Source organism: Peromyscus eremicus, chromosome 2 (assembly GCF_949786415.1).
Source record: "Peromyscus eremicus chromosome 2, PerEre_H2_v1, whole genome shotgun sequence".
Classification (NCBI taxonomy): domain Eukaryota; kingdom Metazoa; phylum Chordata; class Mammalia; order Rodentia; family Cricetidae; genus Peromyscus; species Peromyscus eremicus.
In genome coordinates this window covers 149209996-149231003 of record NC_081417.1, presented here as the reverse complement: position 1 = coordinate 149231003, position 21008 = coordinate 149209996, and the positions used below count along the sequence as shown (strand labels likewise).

At 44.2% G+C, this 21008-nt stretch overlaps 1 protein-coding gene across 14 annotated transcripts in view; it reads right to left on the bottom strand.

Annotated features, from left to right (window-relative positions):
• Eif4g3 (eukaryotic translation initiation factor 4 gamma 3) overlaps positions 1-21008 on the bottom strand; it is a 230406-nt gene that overhangs the window by 48904 nt on the left and 160494 nt on the right. For all 14 annotated transcript variants that reach the window (XM_059255251.1, XM_059255237.1, XM_059255240.1 and 11 more), the window contains 4 exons: positions 11884-11972; positions 6215-6458; positions 2979-3112; positions 1630-1749 (listed from right to left, as the gene is read on the bottom strand). In XM_059255251.1, coding sequence (XP_059111234.1) covers positions 1630-1749; positions 2979-3112; positions 6215-6458; positions 11884-11972 — 587 coding nt within the window. The remainder of the gene's footprint in view (positions 1-1629; positions 1750-2978; positions 3113-6214; positions 6459-11883; positions 11973-21008) is intronic.

The following is a 21008-nucleotide window of genomic DNA, read 5'->3' as shown; positions in this document are numbered from 1 at the left end:
CCATCCACCTGTAGGGTGACAGTGGTGCATGCCTTTAATCCCAGCATTCGGGAGGCAGAGCCAGGTGGATCTCTGTGAGTTCCAGGCCAGCCTTGTCTACAGAGACCCAGGACAGGAATCAAAACTACACAGAGAAACCCTATCTGGAAAAACCAAAAAAAAAAAAACCAAAAAACAAAAAAACAAAAAACAAAAAACAAAAAACAAAAAACAAAAAAAAAAAAACAAAACAAAAAAAAACAAACAAAAAAACCAACCAAAAAACTCACCCACCTACCCACGCACATTTGAACGCCCGCACCCACACATGGGATCCTGTGCCATAGTTATGACAGACTGAAAATAGGTGCTGGAGTGACAGGTGAGCACCATCATGTCTACACCTAGCTTTTCACAGGAGCTCCACTCTGGGGACTGAACTCAGGTCCGGGCTAGTGGCAAGTACTTTGTCACCTCTCAATTCATTTTCTATTTGTAGTATTTTACAAGATACAGATTGTTCCCAACTCATATGGCTTCCTTTGGTTCAACTATTGGAAACAATGAACAACAAGCTGGTAATAAAAACTGAGAAGGTATTCTGCAAGGAGAGAAATTGATTTGTACCATTCATGAGTGACTCGTGAACAACATTGAGCAAAATGGGAGGAACACAGATGTTATCATCCAGAGAATAACCAATGAGCCCCATCCTCTACAAATCAGTGAGCAAGCAGGGCCTGCAGAATCTGGCACAGTGTGGTGCCCAGGGCAGACCCACTGGTGATGCCACTTCCCCCTCTGAAAAGCCTGGCACTATGTATATGACAACCTGTAGGTTACCAATCCTACACTATACTACACTTCTGTGGATGACATCTGCCTAAATTTCGACTTCACGGCCTATAGTAAATAAGAGCAAACAAAAACTACAATACTATAGACATGTCTAATATACATACACACACACACACACACACACACACACACACACACACACACACACACACACATACTGGGCTGGAGAGATGGCTCAGCGGTTAAGGGCACTGGCTACTCTTCCAGAGGTCCTGAGTTCAATTCCCAGCAACCACATGGCGACTCACAGACATCTATGATGAGATCTGGTACCCTCTTCTGGTGTGCAGGCATACATGCAGATAGAACACTGTATACATAATAAATACATAAATCCAGCACACCCCTACAGGTCAGCTCTTTAGGGGCTAGAGAGACATCTCCAGTGGAGTGCAGCCTGGGGCTGTGCTCAGTCCCAGAATTGCAATCCATGCTCGCACTTTGTAAATCTGTAGAAACAAAGTCAGAGAGGATTAGCTGGCTGCCACTGGAATCTCTAGAACACCATGAGGCTCAGAATCCTACCAAGGTTGGTGCTATAGCTAAAGCATGTGCAGGTCACTTCAACAGAACACATAAACAAGGACCAGACCAAGTTAGTGCAGGAAAAATGACGCAGACGTGCATTGTGCATTTGCTTTAATATTCATATAGACATTATGGAGGGTCGTCTTTGCCTCTTCTACTTCTTGATCACGGGACTCAGCATACAAAAGCCACTCCCTGTCCTTAGACAGGATGTCTACCACAGCTTCCTAACTGACTGGGTTGTTGTAGGGAACAAGCACTTACAGGCACGCCTCTTCCACCAGGCGTCTGCCTTCCAAAATCTGCAAAGGCTGGGGTGAAGTCAGGTCCGCGAGGCAAAATGCGAGGGTCCAGGGTTCGCACTGGCAATCTGGGCTGGTTGATCTGCATGCATGAAGAAGCACAGAAAAGCTTAAAGCACACATGTCCTGGCGCATTCAGTGCCAGCGATGCTGTGAGCTGACGAGGAAAACCCTGAATTCTCCACCAGAGAAACTAGCTCCTGAACCACAGGATGTTGTCAGTGATTGGCCCGGGAGGATTAGGATTAGACTTGTGGGGTGAGTGCTTTCCCCACTGCCCAACCCCATGCCCTTACTCTCTTGTACTTAATAAACAAGCTCCGACATTAATAATTTTCATTGTGCACCATGTAAACCAAATGTAAAGAGGAAGGCTGGAGAGATGGTTCAGTGGTTAGAGCACTTGCTGCTCTTACCGAAGACTGGAGTTTAGTTTCCAGCACCTGCATACATGGCCGTTCACAACATCTATAACTCCAGGCCTACGGGATGTGACATCCTCTTCTTGCCTTTATGGACACTAGGCACACATGTGATACACATGCATGCATGCTGGGAAATATTCACACACATAAAGTAATAAATAATACTAAAAACTCAAAAGAGGAGAGATGTCTGTCTCTATGCAATTGACTAGGGACTTTAATCACTTGAATTAACTATTGGGAAAATTTTGATATATACAATATCTGAATTAAGACTCCTGCCACTGAAGTTTCATCTTGTAAATATCTCCTTCTTGGGTTTCTGACCCCTCCTTGTTGCTACTCCATAATCAAAGTTTAGAATCTGGGGAAAGAGCTCTATGAATGCAGCCTTGCCTCCTCCAACTCACAGGAAGTTTATCACTAGAAGAAAGCCACAACAAACAGACACATTAATACATTTTTAAAATCAGCACTCAGGGCTAGAGAGTAGGCTCAGCAGCTGAGAGCACTTATTCTTGCAGGGGACCAGGGTTCCGTTTCCAGCACCCACACAATGTGGCTCACAACTATCCTCAACTCCAGTTCCAGGGGATCTGACACTCTCTTCTGACCTCCTTAGGCACTGGAAACATACATGCAAGCGAAATACTCATACACATAAAATAAATTTTAAAAGAAACAACAACAAAAAGTCAGAACTGGAATAAGGGCCTAAACTGACTTTCAATACATTAAAACGCTAACAACTTGGGAACATCTAGTTCTCCAGCATTACATGTCGTACGTGGATGCTTGTGACCCAAAAGTTCCTAAGAGCTGCTCACACTGCACCTGTGTGCACTAACACTCAGACCACCTGGCTTCCCCTGCGCATTCAGCTTACCTTGTCGAGAACCACGTCGCTGATGGGAGGCAGGCCCTCTGGTTTTTGGATACAGGGAGGCATGTACTGGAAGTCCAGCAGGAACTCCCTGTCATACTGCTTCTTGCCTTCTGTATCCGCAGGCTTCCAGGACTCTAAAGAGTAGCATAAGCAGAAACCATTTATCCAAACCTGTTTCAATAGCTCCTCAAGGACACAAAGGAGCCAACCCAAAAAGTCAACACAGGACGACAGTTTAAAGAAGGAACACTCCAAAGCAGCCTTGGCTCTTTCAGAACTGGGAAACCACTAAGTATAAAGACAACTTGAGGCAAGGGGAGCAAGCGCTTTCTACGTGTCCTCCTAACAACCTCTGGCCAGGCTCACGAGGACACACACTAGTGCTTACTAAACAAAGCTCAAGCCAGGAACACTGCGGAAACAAGGAATTGGACGAGACTTCGGCTTTCTGGAAAATAAGGCTGGCGTGTGGTTGCTCACATGTAAATATTACTTCAGAGAAAAAAAAAAAAAAGACACAAAGCAAAAACAATTTACTTCAGACCATGACAATCCAGCCAGCTAGATAGATGATTTTCATCTTCATCTTCAGTTTAATTTGAAGAAAGCTGAGGGTGCCCACAACCTTCCTCTGAAACACCCTGACTCCCGGGTCCCTCTGAAGCTCAGTCTTCACAGTGCTGGGGTTACAGTGTGAACCACCAGGACTGTCTTAGCTCTCATCTTTAAGATGAAATTTGAATTAGTATTTTGCCGCAAGCATTTGCCTCTATACTATTTGTATTATATCAACTGTTTAACCTAACTCTTGTAAAAAAAAAAATCAGTTAAAAAATTTAAGTATGTATATATGTATGTTTCTGTGTGGGTTTGTACACATGAGAACAATGCCTGAAGAGGCCAGAAGAGAGAATGGGATCCCCTGGAGTTGGAGATGCAGGCAGTTGTGAGCTGTTTGAAGTTGAGGCCAGGAACTGAACTCTGGTCTACTGCATGACAGGATGTGCTTTTAAGGGTGGAGCCATTTCCAGACCCTTGGCCTTACCTTTTTTATATAACATTAGAGAAATTCTACGTTAAATTTTATTGGATGGTAAGCAACTAACTCTCTTTCTCTCCTTCCCTTTTTTCTTTGACAAAACTCATTGAAATCAAGCCCCAGTCTGCAGTGGTGGCGGTGGCACATGTCTTTAATCCCAGGCAGAGGCAGGCGTATCTACAAATTGGTCTACAGAATGAGTTCCAGGACAGCCAGGGCTACACAGAGTAATCCTGTCTTAAAAACAAAACAAAACAACAACAAAAACAAACAATCAAGCCCCAGATCAGGTCAGGGTAGTAGGCTAGACCCTTTGTTCTTGTTATTCCTACCCTAAGAGACTATAAATCCACGAATATCTCTAGATGCTATGAAGATATTTTCAGACTAGGTCTGTTTTACATAACTATATTAATTAAAAGTAGTAAGTTATCAGGATCTAGGATTTAAACCACTCATCCCCAACCTTTACTGCTGCACACTGGATTACAAGGTCAAAGACAATCAGACAGCTGGACCCTGTAACTGGGCAAAGACCACACTGTCTGCACATCATCACTCTTTTATGTAGAAAAGGCTGGTGGGCACCATCAGTGTTCAGTCATCTGGGACAAGACTAGATTGCCAAAAGCGAGCTAAAACACTACTCCTGAAGTTTAAAAAGGAAGTTTTTGGACAAATTTATTTTTGCTTAATAGTTGCAAAATTCTATGTGCAGTAAGAATGTAATACTACGATTTCAAAAAGCCCACCAACAGGAGTGCAGTGGTACCAAACATCTCAGGCCAGGCTTAGTGGTACATGCATGTAATCTCAGGTCTTCTGGAGGCTGAGGCACGAGGACTGCAAAGCAAGGTCAGCCTAGGATAGAGTGAGCTCTGCTGTAGCCTGGGCAACATCATGGGAGACTGTCTCAAAAGTGAAAAGTAAAACAGGGCTGCAACACAGCTCAGTGGCAGAACAGTTCCCTAGCATTAAAATTTCACTAAAAATTTAAAAAATTAGTTCTTCAAAGTGGGAAGTAGAGGCTAGTAGTTTCCAAATATTCCTGAGCACACAACTGTTCAGAGGGCCTGGAGGAAGTAAGAGGAAGAAGCTGGGGGTAGATATGAGCAAGGTGCATCGTCTATGTTTATAAATGGTCCAAGAATAAATAACTATTTTTCCACAGTGACAAGCCAGGAGGGCAGATCGTGCCACAGTGACATTTTTCATTTATTCTGCTTTATAATATTACTGCTTTTTTTGTTTTTTTGTTTTTCGAGACAGGGTTTCTCTGTGAAGCTTTGCGCCTTTCCTGGAACTCACTTGGTAGTCCAGGCTGGCCTCGAACTCAGAGATCCACCTGGCTCTGCCTCCCGAGTGCTGGGATTAAAGGCGGGCACCACCACTGCCTGGCTATAATATTACTGCTTAGTGCTTTGTAATTTCACAGCCTGTAAAGGAGTTAAATGCAGCAGTTTGAAACACCCTGGCCTGGGCTATCTCCATGTCTCGAATTTTTACATTCTAACTCTGCAACTTTACTTAGCACTGGTAGAGAAAGAAACTTCTCATCAATCCCAAACTTCCCATCCAAGAAGCCACCTCTCCACAGCCAACAGCAAGGCCCTCCCTCCATAAGACCCTACAGCAATCGCGGCTTACAGAACAACAGGGGGTTGGGTTGGTTACTGGGGTGCTGAGGACACAGCCAGCCCTCCGTCAGGCCAGGTCAGGGTTTGAATGCATCCATGGTGTCCAGATGTGAGTGAGACCCTCCAGAGCTCACCACCCGAACGCTTCAGCACCTCCTTGCTGTAAGGTGTCCATTCTACCTGACTGCTTCAGTCACTAAGAGTGAGTTCGGTCAGGGGAAACAGAACAAAACATCTGAATCTCAAGTGTGGGGACACTTACCTTCAGGGCACTGGCTACAACTATAATACCCCTTCAGATCAAAGAAAAAAGCTTCGTCTTACTGAATTCTGACGACCTGCTCTGCAGATCCCCACCGACTGCTATTCTGGGGCAGTAAAGGTTTGGACAGGACTCCAGATCTACTAGTCACTGACCACCATCTTGGGCTAACGTATCTGTCCTGTAAATCTTCCTTTATGATGAGCTTCTGTCATCAGTAAATCTCTGTGGAGACATTTCCTTAAGACTGCACAGGAGGAAAGTGACAAGGGAGCCAGGGAGTCAGAGGCCCACGTACCTGCTTTAAATGGGAATGTGATCCCATCTCCAGAACTATCAGTGGAGCCTGAGTTGGCATCGCCTCCTTCGCCCTCAGAAATACTCTCTGCACCATTGCGCAGAGGCTCAGCTTCTTCGCCATTTTCTTCCCCAGCCTTCACTCTTTTCAGGGCAGAGGGGTCTCTCTCAAAGTGAAACCCTTGGCTTTTCTCTTGCTCAGGTTCAAGTGCTCTGTCAACTGGAAGCTCTTCTTCAGCTTTAGGCTAGGGTGCAAGTTAACACAAAACTCACATTACAATATATATAATAAAGGCCTACACCTACCCCATCAAAACAAAGAATACAAAACCAAAACTCCACAGAAAAACATGCCACTCAAGCTGAGTGTCTGTGCTCAGCACACAGTACGAGAACCATCTCACCACCTACCACATGACACACACAATTCAGACAGCTACTGAAATGCTTCGACCTGGGACTAATCGAGGCTAAATGTAGCCAAGGTTAGTGTGAAAGAACTGCGAATTTTTTTTTTCCTTTCCTTTTTTGAGACAGGGTTTCTCTGTGTGTGGTACTGGCTGTTCTTGGGACTCACTATGTAGACTAGGCTGGAACTCAGGCATCTGCCTGCCTTTGCCTCCCAAGGGCTAGGACTAACGGTGTGTGCCACTACACCCAGCCAAGAACTGCTAGTTCTTAAAATATGATGGCTGTGAAGATAGAAATCTAAGCAAGTACGTTCCTCTTACCACCACAGCTCATCACAAATCAAGAGACAATAGAGGGCAGAAGCTCCTGCACACCTTTAGCTTTGAAACAGAATTTTAAGGAATTAAAGACTTAAAGTCCTGAACCAGGCGGATTCTCTGTGAACTCGAAGACAGCCTGGTCTACAGAGCAAGTTCTGGGACAGGACAGGCTCCAAAGCTACACAGAGAAACTCTGTCTCAAAAAAAAAATAAATAAATAAATAAATAAAATAAAATAAAGAAAGAAAAGAAAAAAATTAAAATCTTATAAAGATAATCATATTCTGCTTTACAAGGAGGCCACAGGTTAAAAAACTATTTACTTAACTTGTAAGAATCTGAGACCATGCATGAAGAACACACACAAAAAATCATTTCTAGAAAAAAAAAAAAAAACTCACAGCAATGTCTCTCTGGGGAGTCTATTTTATAGGCCAAGAGAAACTATTACCCTTCAGTTTATTTTTACCAAAGGTCTTGGTGTTAGGCAACATGTTGAAGGTCTTCATGAGCAGCCGAACTCTTGAGCCAGAGTTCTCTGTGAAGTGAATGTCTGGTAAAGGGGGCACCCTGAACACAAGCCTTCCCAACCAGCACTCACAAGGAAGGGATTCTGATGGGACTCAGCAGACGAGCAGGGGGCTGCTGCAACAGAGCAACGTCCTACACACAGGATGCTTTACCTTACCTGAGTACTGTTAGAACTAGCAAAGTTTTCCTAAAACACACCAGGTAACAAGGATAGACAGATTTTAGTCTTGTATCATACAGAGACTTGAGGGCTAGCTTGTGATACATGAGACACTGTCCCAAACAAAGCAAGCAACCTAAACATTCAAATGCAGACATCAAATACCAAGAAAACAGACTGGAAATGATTTTTTTTTTCTTAAGCAGGCCACTTTCCACTTTTGAAAATAGAAGACAGGGTGAAGCTGCATCACTAAGTGAAGGGCTTCAGTTTCATGCACCTGGCACTCTAGTATGCTTGGGTAAACTGACAATGACCTTGAAATACAACTTTCCTATTCAGCACAGGTCACCCAGGAGATTTCACTGCTAAACTTCCAGCAGGCGGGACCACGGTATCTATCACTATATCATATCCCAATTCTTACTTAAGATCTTGTAAAAGGGAGAGGTGAAAGCCATTTCCTAAAACCAGTAGCAGGCAATCATGCACAAACACATCCTGACACTTGGAAATCCAGTCTGTAACCACAAAAGCAGCACAAGACACCTATGGCATGAGCAGTAAGCCACAATGTAAGGACACAGGACCACTGAGAAGACACATAATGCCACAGAGCTCAACCTTTTCAACTGGAAAACTGAACGTGGTTATTTGTCTTCTAGCCGTGTGAAGCCAATGAACATCTCTTCTAGCCAATGAACATTGTCTTTTTGTTTGTTTGTTTGTTTTTCGAGACAGGGTTTCTCTTGTGTAGCTTTGCGCCTTTCCTGGATCTCGCTCTGTAGACCAGGCTGGTTTCGAACTCAAAGAGATCCACCTGGCTCTGCCTCCCGAGTGCTGGGATTAATGGCCCGACCCCCCCCCCCCCCCCCCCCCGCTAATGAACATTGTCTTAATGGTTTACTCAAAAAATCTGATGGAGCAGGAGTGGAGGCTCACAGCTTTAACCCCAGCATTCAGGAAGCAGAGATGTGGTGGATTACTGGGCATCCAAGGCCAGCCTGGTCTAAATGGAGAATTTCAGGCCAGCCAGGACTAGAATTAGGACTTTTCTTTAAAAAAAAAAAAAAAAAAAAAAAGGGGGGGGGGGGATAAACCAGATGAAAGAATATCATTGTAACATGGTTACTAACATTCACAAAGCTGTTATTGACACTGTCTGCCTATCATAGGAAAGTCAGACTGTTAACTGTGTATCTAGTAACTGATGAAAGGATCTGACATTTTTTTAAGGACAGGCTCTCCCATATGCCAGAGGCTGGCCTTTAACACTCTATGGAGAGGAGCTGACCTTGAACCCCTGACCTGCTTCCCACGTGCTGAGATTACAGGTATGCATCAGCACTCATTTTTATACAGTGTGGAGGACTGAACCTCAAACTTCCTGCATACTAAGGAAGTCCACTACTAAGCTATATTCCCAGACTGAAAGGCCCTAATATTTAAAACCCATTTTAAGATGGCTTGACTAACAAACCTCATTGTTACTATTATTGCTACATATGTGTGTGTGTGTGTGTGTGTGTGTGTGTGTGTGTGTGTGTACATACACGTGTGCTTCTGAGAGTGCAAGCGCCACGATTTGGGTTGGAAGGTCGGAAGACAATTGTGGGATGGGGTTCTCTCTTCCCATGCCAGTCTCGGGGTTTCATGCAGGCTGTCAGCCTAGCGTAACAATTGCTTTCACACGCTGAACTGTCCTGCTGTTCCTTAAGGAGCAATTTTAAAATAAGTATTTTCTTTCATTTATTTTGTTTTTGTTTCATTTTTTTTAAAGATAGGATTTCTCTGTGTAGTCCTGGAACTCACTCTATAGAGCAAACTGGCATTGAACTCAGAGATCCACCTGTGTGTGCCACCGAGCCTGACTAAAATTAGTATTTTCATGTACATTTTAAGGCTGTAAATGACTGAACAAAATATTTGTATGGATACCAGTCCCACACAACCTGAGCCTTATTTATATTATTTTTAAAGGCTGAGAAAATACTGTAAGAAAGGGTGAGACTTATCAGCGAAAACTAAAGAAAAAGCATCTTGTATTTAATACACTCCTCTAACGATCATTATTTCAGGAAAGGCACAGGACTATGATTCCTGAATGAAGACTATATAAAAAGGAGAAAACCTTTTAAAAATTACAAAAATATTTCATTTATGTGTGTGCGAGTGTATTCATGTGAGCACAGTGTCCAGAGAGTCCAGAAGAAGTCATCAGATCCCCTAGAACTGGAGTTACAGGTGGTTGTGAGCCATCCACTATGGGCACCAGGAACCAAACTTGGGTGTTCTGGAAGAGCACCACTCTCTCAGCCACTTAGCCACCCCTCTAGCCAAGTGACTCAAAATTCTACACTGTGTTAGAAAGGAAGTGGCTGGTTCACAAGGAATAGAGCAGTCCTCAGACCCTCCCATAAACACAACACATAAAACACAACCTGGCCCATGGTCTAGTTTTGGCTCACCAACTGTTTTCATCAATTGAACAAGTTAAAGATAATTTTTATTCTTGCTAGGGTTGAAATACCAAAAAAAGTATGTGTCTTTTAAATACAAATTCAAATTTCAATGCCACACTTCATTCACTGACACAGTGCGTACAGTGCCAGGCCTGGGGACATCCACACTGAAGAAAGAGTGAGTATGTGAAGGTCCATCCATTCAGGATTCAGTAACTCCTACAAATGGGTCCAGAGCACAAAGGACAAAAAGTAAACTAAAGTAAACGAGCTAAACCCAGCCGTGTCCCCAGAGGAATCCGTGTGTGATGCTCAAGCCTCACCCGGACTGTGTGAGACTCCCCAGCCTCTAGGAAGTATCTTATCCTCTGCAGGAACATCATTTTCTCGACAAGCTTCAAGGCAGGCACCAACTACTTGGACCTCTCAACTTAGTGCTAAATCTTGTTCCTCAGAAGCACAATGATGTCACACTCATATACCCTTTTAGTAGTTGCTAGGGAACTCACTGTGACATCAACAGAGCATCGTGTAACGACAATAACAGGACAGCAGAAGCAACAAAGGATACCACTAGGTGTGCGAACAAGATGGAAGTTTTTATTAGAAACAAAGGTCTCACAGAAAACTTATTTACAAGCTGCCTTAAGCAGTGAGGTGCCTCAACAGGTAACACTTGCCTTGAAAGGCTGATGCCGTGAGCTGATCCCCAGAATCCACATACAGGTGCAAGGAAGAACTGACTCCACAAGGCTGTGTTTTGACACATGTCCCATGACATAAAGGCAGGCACACAAACACAAATAAATACGAGTTGCCTTGATAGAGCAAGGCTGAGAATTTCTCCCCCCAGTTCAAGCCCAAGTTATAAATAAGCCCCCTTCCTTTACCAAGAAGAAATATACAGCAGCCCCTAAAATGTAATCCCATTGTATCTTCAGTAACATTTTAAAGTAAGAGTCTAAGGTACTGTCAAGAGAGCCGGTCGGTAAGTCCATGACTAAGTGCTGAGCAGAAGGAATTACTTGACTTTGGGTCCCCAGAACTCAAAAAGGGGCCAGGCATACCTCTGGAGCTCACTGACCAGCCCACCTAACTCATCTCCAGGGTTAGTGACAATGAACTAAAAAATTATGGCTGAAGCGACAGAAGACACCCAACACTGACTTTTGGTCTATACACACCCAGTGTCCACTCATGCACCTGGATACACAGATCCAAACAAATCTACACACACAAACACATAAAACAACAAATAAAACCAAAATTAAACACACACACACACACACACACACACACACACACACACACACACACAACTAGGGAGAGTTGACTAAACCTGACTATTTAAAAGAGGTATTCTCAAAGAAGAGCAACAATTACTCAAGGAAATCAAACGTTATTAAAAGTTTTTAAACAAAAACCCCCAGACATTAGTTTTTGAGCTTGATAGATGAAAACCTGATTGGAAAATGTTACTTCAAGAAAGCCACATGTTGCCAGGCAGGGGTGGCATATGACTTTAATCCCAGCACCCAAGAAGCAGAGGCAGGTGGTTCTCTGTGAGTTTGAGGCCAGCCTGGTCTACAAAGTGAGTTCCAGGACAATGAGAATTGTTATACAGAGAAACTCTGCCTCAAAAAACAAAAACAAAAACAAACAACAACAACAAAAAAAAAACCCCAAGAAACCCAAAACAAACAAATTAAAAAAAAAAAAAAGTGGCACGTCTTTATGAAATGACACCACTGGTCTTAGGACAAGCTCAGGAGGGGCTGTCACTCACCTCCGTCTCTGCCTCTAAAACCTCGTCTGGGGTTCGGGTCCGATCTTTCGCTTTCTTCCATGTCTTTGGTGCAATGGTGGCTGTTTGCACTGAAATACAAGATCAGTTCTGTTACTTACCTCTGCAGTCTGCTGGTGATCGATAGATCGAAAACATCTTTGCATTCAAACCCAGCAGCACAGAGAAATTCACCCATGGCCAGGAGCAGGATGACAGCCATGTGAACACTTGTTCGGCAGCAGCCTAGCTACTGCAATGCAAGGTAAGTGTGTTAGACACAACTCCGCTTTCCTCTGGTGGCCTGGATACTCCAACATGGCATGAGGAATCTGGCATGTGATTCAGAAGTGACAGAGCATTCCTAATCTATAAATCCAGAACCTAAAGTTTTGTTTTGGGGGTTATTTTTGAGACAAGATCTTACCATGAAGCGCTGGCTGGCCTGGAACTCTATGCAGACTAGGTAGGTCTAAAATCAGAGAGAGCTACCTGCTTCTGCCTCCAGAATTTGAAGCAGCTGCATTTTCAGGCTAGAGATCCTCCTCTAGCCAAGTCTGCACACACTTTTCTGAACTGGAAATCTGAGGTCTGAAAGGCTGTGGTTCCTAGCACATCAGATCACAATGACACAGACTGGCATTAAGAGCTAAGTCTACACCTGAGTCTGGTCCTACCAGGCCACTGTGTGATCTTAAGCAAGGGACACTTCTGAATCTCCTGCATAAAAATGAGGTCAGGATTTTGTTGTGGAAGGTTTCCTATGGGAGGCAGCTGAGACCAACACCCACCTTCATCTCAGATCATTACCAGTGGCCAAAGCTTTCCTGGTGCTGGGGAAAACTGACCAAATAGGTAACTTTTAACCAGGTATTTCTATTGGACCAAAATTCTAAACGGAAGATTGAGTTCACAAAGGCTTTTCTCTTGTTTGCGGTGGCGGTGCTGTGGAGGACTAAAGTCAGGAACACAGCCATAAACGATTAAAAAAAATATCCATTAGACTTAGGGAGCTCTCAGAATTAGTCAATACACAGCTATGAAATGTATCTACAATTTAACAATCATGGGGTAGGCAGAAACTGTTAGAAGGACGCTACAGACGGCAGTCCATGGGCCATTCAAGAGGACTAAAGACAGGTAGAACTTTGAATCAGAAAGATTACTTAACAGAAACACAACCAGAGTATGCAAACCCAGAAGAGAAGCGCTCCATGTCTCCATGACCAGACTGTGTCAACACACAAACTATTTAGGGGAACAAGGAAAAGAAAGGGACCTTCAAAATGCTCAAAATTACTCCACCATTCCAGAAATGCTACAAACACTGGAGGCCTATGATGACAAACCTCAAGCCAATTTATCTTTTTTTCTTCAGGGACCACACTCAGCTAGCAAATATTAGGCCAGTCACTTTTTTTGGGGGGGGGCTTACATGAGGTAAAACATTTCCTCAGAGTACAGAAGCTGTAGGAGTGTGTACTCTGGAGTTCCCCATTTCTCATGGGTCTTTTGGTCGAACACAGACACAGCCTGCTTTAAACAATCCTCCAGAACAGTTTTCATGGTCCTTCACCTTACAAAGAGATATGGAGTTTGAAAAATCTCAACATATCAAGTCTCATTTTATATTGGCTTGAACTCAGTCCTAAATTCCATTTATGGAAAAGGCAAGGACAGTTGAGGGAATGAATTTGGGTGGTAGCTAAATATAAACTCAGAAATAGTTTTCTACAAACTACAAAACACATGAAAACTTGTCGAAAGTAAATCAAGCACACCCAACAACGAAACACCGAAAACATTTCTCCCAATGAGCTATGAAATACACTGAAGACTTTTTCCCTTCAATCTACTACGCAGCAGAAATTGCGACTAACTGCTAGCCACCTTCTTCAAGGGCTAAAAAGTTATTTAAAGAATCTGAAGGAGTAACCTGTGCAGCAGTGGAGGTGGGAGGTGGATAAAGGAGGAACACACATCCCTGTGGGAGCGACACCTTCTTCTAAAACACTGACTGGTTTACACAGACGACTGCTCTTCATGACTCACGGGGGTGAAGTAAAATTTGGGTGAGTCCAGGGGGGTGTTGAAAAGCGATCACCTCTGAAGGCAAGAAGTTAGGAGGAGAGGCGGAGCTCCAGACTCCAATTTCAGGGCTCTGTGAACTAGGTGAAGAAGGCAGTACAGTCAACACCATCCACTGCAGTGCAGACACTCGACAAACCCCAGCAGGCTGTGGCGCAGGCGCACTGTTACTATTTTCTATGCTATCAGGGTGCATGGGCCCCGTGCGTGCTATGACGGTGAGCCACACCAGCTGCCTGAAAGGGGGATTTCTGACATTTCTAAGACAAAGATAGGGGTTTCTACTCATCTTCATGAACGCTGTGTAAGCGATGAAAATCTCGAGTGTTCCTGGTCATGTGAACCTAGAGATGCCCCAGCTTCTCCATATAAGAAAAATATTTCTATAGGCATACATAATCAAAATGTAAAATAGTAACACAAATAACCTGCACAACATTATTATTTTATGCTTCTCCAAATTGTTACATGTGAAAGGGAAAAGTATTTTCTGTAGCACAAATAGTTAGAAGGTCTTACTAATAAAAACAAACCTGGAGCCAGGTATTGGGGAGAATGCTGAAAGATCAGAGAAGTAGAACCAACCATATCCAACCTCACTTGCCAACTCCTCAGCTGATCTCGTTTCCTCAAACTGGAAGCCTCTGAGTCCTCATCCAGAATGAATCTCAGCTGAACTGCTGCTAAAATCCTAAAAGCTTAACCAGGCTCTAGTTCCTGGTCCTCACACCTTATATCCCTTTCCACTTCCTGGGATTAAAGGCATGATCACCATGCCTGGCTGTTTCCAGTGTGGCTTTGAACTCACAGAGATCCACATGGATCTCTGCCTTTGGAATGCTAGGATTAAAGGTCTGTGTGCCACCGTTTTCTGGCCTCTATGTCTATCTAGCCGCTGTTCTGTTCTCTGACCCCAGATAAGTTCATTAAGGTGCGTAATATATTGGGGAACACAATATCACCACAATTTTCTTCTTTCCAGAGTTCTTTCCATGAAGTGACTCAACTACACACATGGAAAATTCAAGGGAACACTAGAAGTTAATTAATGGATTTTCAGAAGGCTCTGACTTATCTGGAGGTTTTGAATATAAGTCAGAGGAGGAATTAAATCAGGCACACTCCCACTTTTAACTCATACCCAGGCACAGAATTCAGACTCTACAATATTGTGCCACATTGGGTAGGTAAATTAAGAGGTACAGCAGGGCTGGAGAGATGGCTCAGAGGTTAAGAGCACCGACTGCTCTTCCAGAGGTCCTGAGTTCAATTCCCAGCAACCACATGGTGGCTCACAACCATCTGTAATGAGATCTGGCGCCCTCTTCTGTATACATAATAATAAAAAATAAATCTATAAAAAAAAAAAGAGTGCTTAAAAAAAAAAAAAAAAAAAAAAAAGAGGTACAGCACACTCACCTTCCTAGTGCCTACAGAAGGTATAAAGAACAAGTTGTGCCAGTGGGTGATGGTTTTTTTACTCATTCCTCATATAGGCTCTACTAGAGCCAAGCTGCACTCTTCCAGAAAACTGTCTTAGTCCAGTGTGGTGGCACAGGACGTTGATCCCAGCACTCTGAAAGCAAATCTCTGTGAGAGTGAGGCCAGCCTGGTCTACAGAGTGATTTCTAGGCCATCCAAGGCTATATAGTTGAAACTCCCATCTCAAAAAACAAAAACAACAACAATAACAACAACAACAGAAAAGAGTTAACTACCTTTACAAAACCTAGGAGATAAACATTGGATGTGGAGACAAGGGCTGGGTAAATGCAAAAATCCACACATTTGCTGATGTTTGTTAAAGCCATGTTAGGGTTTCTATTGCTGTGAAGAGACACCATGGCCACGACAACTTTCACAATGGAAACCACTTAAGGGAGGTGGCAGCTTACAGTTTCAGAGCTCTAGTCCATTGTCACCATGGCAGAGAACATGTCACCAGCAGGCAAACAGAGCGCTGGACAATGAACTGCCACACGCTGATATTCAGGCAACAGGAAGGGTCTGGGACAGTGGGAGCACCCTGAGCATAGGACGGCCTCTCGCTATGTAGCACTGGCTGACTGTGTAGACCAGGCTGGCCTTGACCTCCGGAGTGCAGGCCAGAACTGGCTCTGGTTTCTGTCTTCCAGCTTTCCAAGTCCCTGCCTCCCCAAACCCAGGAATGCTGTTTCAGGCACTGGGCTTTGATTTTGCTCCTGTTCTCACTTCAGACTTGTCTAGGGAAAGTTGGCTCTGGCCATGCCACAGTTGAGGATGCTAGGCTGTCTGGGAACTTCCTCCAGAAGGCTCAATAGTGACCTGTGAATTACATCAGAGTCTCAGGGCAAGTGCAAAATAGAAAAAACATTGGATGCAAAATGTAACACCCCCCCTCAACTTATCCTCATCACAAACTCTGGAGCCTACCCTTCACTGTGTGTGCGCACCGAGGATGCCAGTGCTCCAGCACTCACAATAACACCACAACTGCCCTCCCAAGTCCTGCCTGCGGCATGCTGGGGCGGTTCTAGCTTTTCTAAAGTTGTCCAAATTCCATTTCCAAATGTGTAAGAACCGAACAGGAGGAAATCAGAGCAACCACTTCACTTGACAGCATAAATTCTCTACTTGTCAGATTATCTGTGACAAAAAGTCTGAGCAAAACCACCTCAGGGAGAGAAAGCAGGCACTGGAGGGGAGCAGTTTCTTATGGTGGCCAGGACAGGAGCACAGCTGTGACAGCTGGCTAACCCCTCCATCCCTTCTCATCACACACGGGCCCTGGGCATGGTCAGGACAGGTCTTCCCTTCTTAGCCAACCTTCTCTGGGGATGTGTTCACCCCAGCAACGGGCTTCACTGATCTCTAAGGTGCTTTGCACAGTCGAGAGCACGGTGAAGAGTAACCAGCACGGTCCAGAAGCCTGACTCATGTCAGAATGCACTTCAGACATGATCCTTCGCAAGAGGGGGAGGGAAGAGAGGGCCCTCATAAACCACAGACAACGCTGAAAGCCATCTTATCCGCAAGTATCACAGGCATTTGGGAACATTTTATTTCTATCCTTTAGAAATAACAGTACAGGCTGCGGTGGTGCACACCTTTAATCCCAGCACTTGGGAGGCAGAGCCAGGTGGATCTCTGTGAGTTTGAGGCCAGTCTGGTTTACAAAACGAGTTCCAGCTAGGGTTGTCAACACAGAAAAATCCTGTCTTGAAAAACAAAACCAAAACAAAATAAGGAGATAAAATAACAGCTATATACATATTTCATGTTTAGTTTACAGTCTGGTTATATTTTAATTGAATTTTAAACAAGAATCTATTTAATATATTGGCCTTTTGTGGAAGGTCCCAAAAGACCAACTGCCGAAATCCACTCTGTGAAAAGGGCTAGGAAAAAAACACCTTGCCCCTGACTAGACCCAAGGCCTGGGCTTGAACTACCAATCCCTGAGCTTGACCCAGAGTTAGGCTGCAGAATCCCACCAATCCCTGAGGACCCTGAGTGCAAAATACCATCAATCCCTAGCCACCCTAGAAAGCTCCACCTACATAAGGAACCCTATATAAGCTCTGTATCCTGTTCAGTTTACTGCTGCTTCTCACCCTAGAAGTAGCCACCATGCTGGATTTTTCCTTCCCAATAAATGTCTCTGAGGCGGTTTGTTGTACATATGACACTTTCGCCAGATCCGAGCCCAGCTGTAACAACTTTTGCTCACAGAGAACAGAGCAGAGCTGTAACACCACCACCACCCCCCCCCCCACCCTAGGGAAACTTTCCCCTAGGGGAACCAAACTATAACACTGTAACACTTCACAGAAGCTGAGCCTTTGCTGGGAATCCCTCCCCTGTGGGAGCAGAGTTGTTACACTTGCATTGGAATCCTTTCCCTGGAGCAGGGCTGCAAGCTGTTCCGCTTACAGTAACTTGGTGGTGTTCCTTGATCACATTGCCAGAATACCTTTCCACCAGAGATGCAACACTTACATTCACTCCACTAAATGTTGTTTAACTCTAGTTCATATTAGTATTCTGGGCAGGGGTGGGGGGTAGGGAAGAGTAATTTTTCAAAGTAAGTGAATCATAGGGACATGACTGCGGTTTAAGATATATTAAGTAATGAAAATACTTAAAGTGCAGAACCAAGAAAATTGAGTCATTTAATTAAGAGCATTTAAGGAGCAAGATGTGGCTCTGTTGAAGGCACTTGCCACCAAGTAAGATAACCTGAGTTCACGTCATAGGTCCCATAAGATGGAAGGAAAAAGCATCAATTCCCACAAGCTGTCCTCTGACAGCCATACAAAGTGTTGCACCTGTGTGCAGACTGACAGAAACACACAAAATAAAATGTTAAAAAGACAGTAAAAAGGAGGAACAGATTAAAATGTCTGACTAGTCTTAAGAAAGTCCCTATCAAGCCGGGCGGTGGTGGCGCACGCCTTTAATCCCAGCACTCGGGAGGCAGAGCCAGGTGGATCTCTGTGAGTTCGAGGCCAGCCTGGTCTCCAAAGCGAGTTCCAGGAAAGGAGCAAAGCTACACAGAGAAACCCTGTCTCGAAAAACCAAAAAAAAAAAAAAAAAAAGAAAGTCCCTATCAATATGTAGTTAACAGGTTTGAACCTTCACACCCAGGACCGAGCACAGCTGAGATTTTATGAGCCATTGTTCGTAGCAGATCCTACAATCCGGAGCATTCCCTATGGCAGTATCATCAATTTACAGGGGATCGATCGTGTCCTTACTCCTTTCCATAGAACCTATGCTAGATCTACATCCCTGGGATGAATTTTTATCAGCACTGTAACTCAGAGCCAAGAAGTCATCTCAACAGCTTTGTCTCCCTGTCACAACCGGACTTCTCACCCAGGTACCAGGCTCTGGTAACTGCCTGCCTGTCATAAAGACCTGAGCTGTGCTTTGCACTTGAATAGAAGCAACTAACAGATGGTCACTGAAATTACCACAATTTAGGATGCACTAGGCTGGTACCTGACAAGATGGCTGAAAGTAAGAAGAAATACAGTTTAGGGGGATGATTAACGGCGGCTGAGGTAGTAGAACTTCATGGTTAAGACCAGCATGGACATGGGAGTTGAAAGCCATGGTGGGCTACACAGAACACACTTGCTGAAAGCAGCCAACTGCTGCTACCGACACCATCATGATGGCAGTTACAGCCACAATCACAGCACACAGTACACCTATGTCCCAGTCAGGTCTTCCAACTCATTTTTATTTATCATCTAGCTGATTCAAGCAGGCTCATGGAGGTCAGAGGAGAAGGAGTTGCCCTTGCCTTTCAGCACCCGGACTAGAGTGGAAGCAAGGTCGGAGGGTCAGGGCTGCGGGTTCTTAGGCTCTGAGGGCTCTCTCATGAGCTGTCCGTGGTTGTCAATCCAGGACTAAAGTTCGTTTAATAATGAAGTTTCTGTTGTTTTTCGGTATTTGTGCAGAGACTTCACTCTCCTGTCACAATCTGGTAATGAGGATGAACAGAGTGGCTACCAGTTGAGAGCCTTAATGACAGAAGGGTTCTCCTCTCTTCCCTTCCATCCTCCAGCTTGAAGACTAGTTCAGAGTACAGGACTCAGGACTCAAGTGACACAAAACCGAGTAAGCACGTCACCCGCTGAGGAGGACAAGCACACTGCCCCAGGCGTACACATCAACAGAGTAGAATGTTCCAGCAATGGAATTCTCAGAGAGTTCCCACCCTAGACACCTGCTTTCAGCTCTTCTCATCCATCCCTTTCTCTTCGTAGCTGGTTTCCTCTTAGCTCTCTACCCTTCAGTCAGCACTAAATCCAAGTCTTCACCTTCCCAAGCTCTGGGCCGCTACCAGGTTTCTTTAGGGAGTGTAATCTAGTTTGTCCCCCTCCCCCCCCTTGCCCCCACCTTGACAGGTTTGTTTGATTGTTACAGAAATTCCCATAGAAATCTAGAAGAAGAAAAAAAAAGGTAGATTTATCTTGGAAACAAGGATAATCTGGGTAAGAGAAGAGAAATTCTCCAGTGGAGACTACAGGGCATGGGGGCCTATGTCTCTGATACCAGTATTCGGGAGGCTGAGACAGGGGGCTCTTGTAAGTTTCAGGCTAGCCCGGTCTACATAGTGAATTCCAGGATAGCCAGGGCTACAAAGTGAGACCTTGTCTAAAACAAAACCAAACCAAACCACCCTAGCACACACAGCGAGCGCATCAAACTGCCAAGAATCCCAGCAACGAGGCAGATGCATGACTGCTGATGGGGAGAGAGAAGCACTCAGGACCCTGCGTCCGGCCTGTGAGGCTCCTGTGAGGTTGGTAACTGCTCCTTGGTTGGTTTAAAGCTTTTCAAGGCTGAGCATCGGAAACAAAAATAGTAAGTATAATACAAGCAAAGATTCAGTCTTATGTTCTACCAAAACCAGATGTCTAGACACAACTGAGAGTTTTCATTTCTTCCTTGAACGTTACTGATCAGCAAGGCTAAGCAGTGAGTGACATCCAGGTGAGCTCTATTGATGCCTTCAATAACCACCTTAGGTTATTTTTCCTGTTTTGTTTTTTTTTTTTTAAATTTTACTTATTTTATCTTTATTTCCCCTTTTTTGAATTTAACTTACTTTTAAGTTTCTGAAGGTGGAGGCTGAGGCCAACACAATGAAGATACTTTTCTTTCACAATATATTCAAATAGTGGTTTAAATTTCCATCTAGCCGGGTGGTGGAGGCAGCTCACGCCTTTAATCCCAACACTTGGAAGGCATAGGCAATAGGATCTTAGATTTTGAGGCCAGACTGGTCTACAGAGTGAATTCCAGGACAGCAAAGGCTATACAGAGAAATCATTTCTTGAAAAACCAACCCAAACCAAACAAAATAAAAAAACTTCCATCTAAAAATCAATACTGCCGTATGCTATGCAGGATCCCATCACTCAAAATGTTCGTCTTTGCCTTACAATCCTCTGCACGGCAAAGTGCCCTTGTAGATGTGGTAAAATTAAGCATCATCAGATGGACAGGAATCCAATAGACACCAAGTAACCAAAAAAACCTTTTTA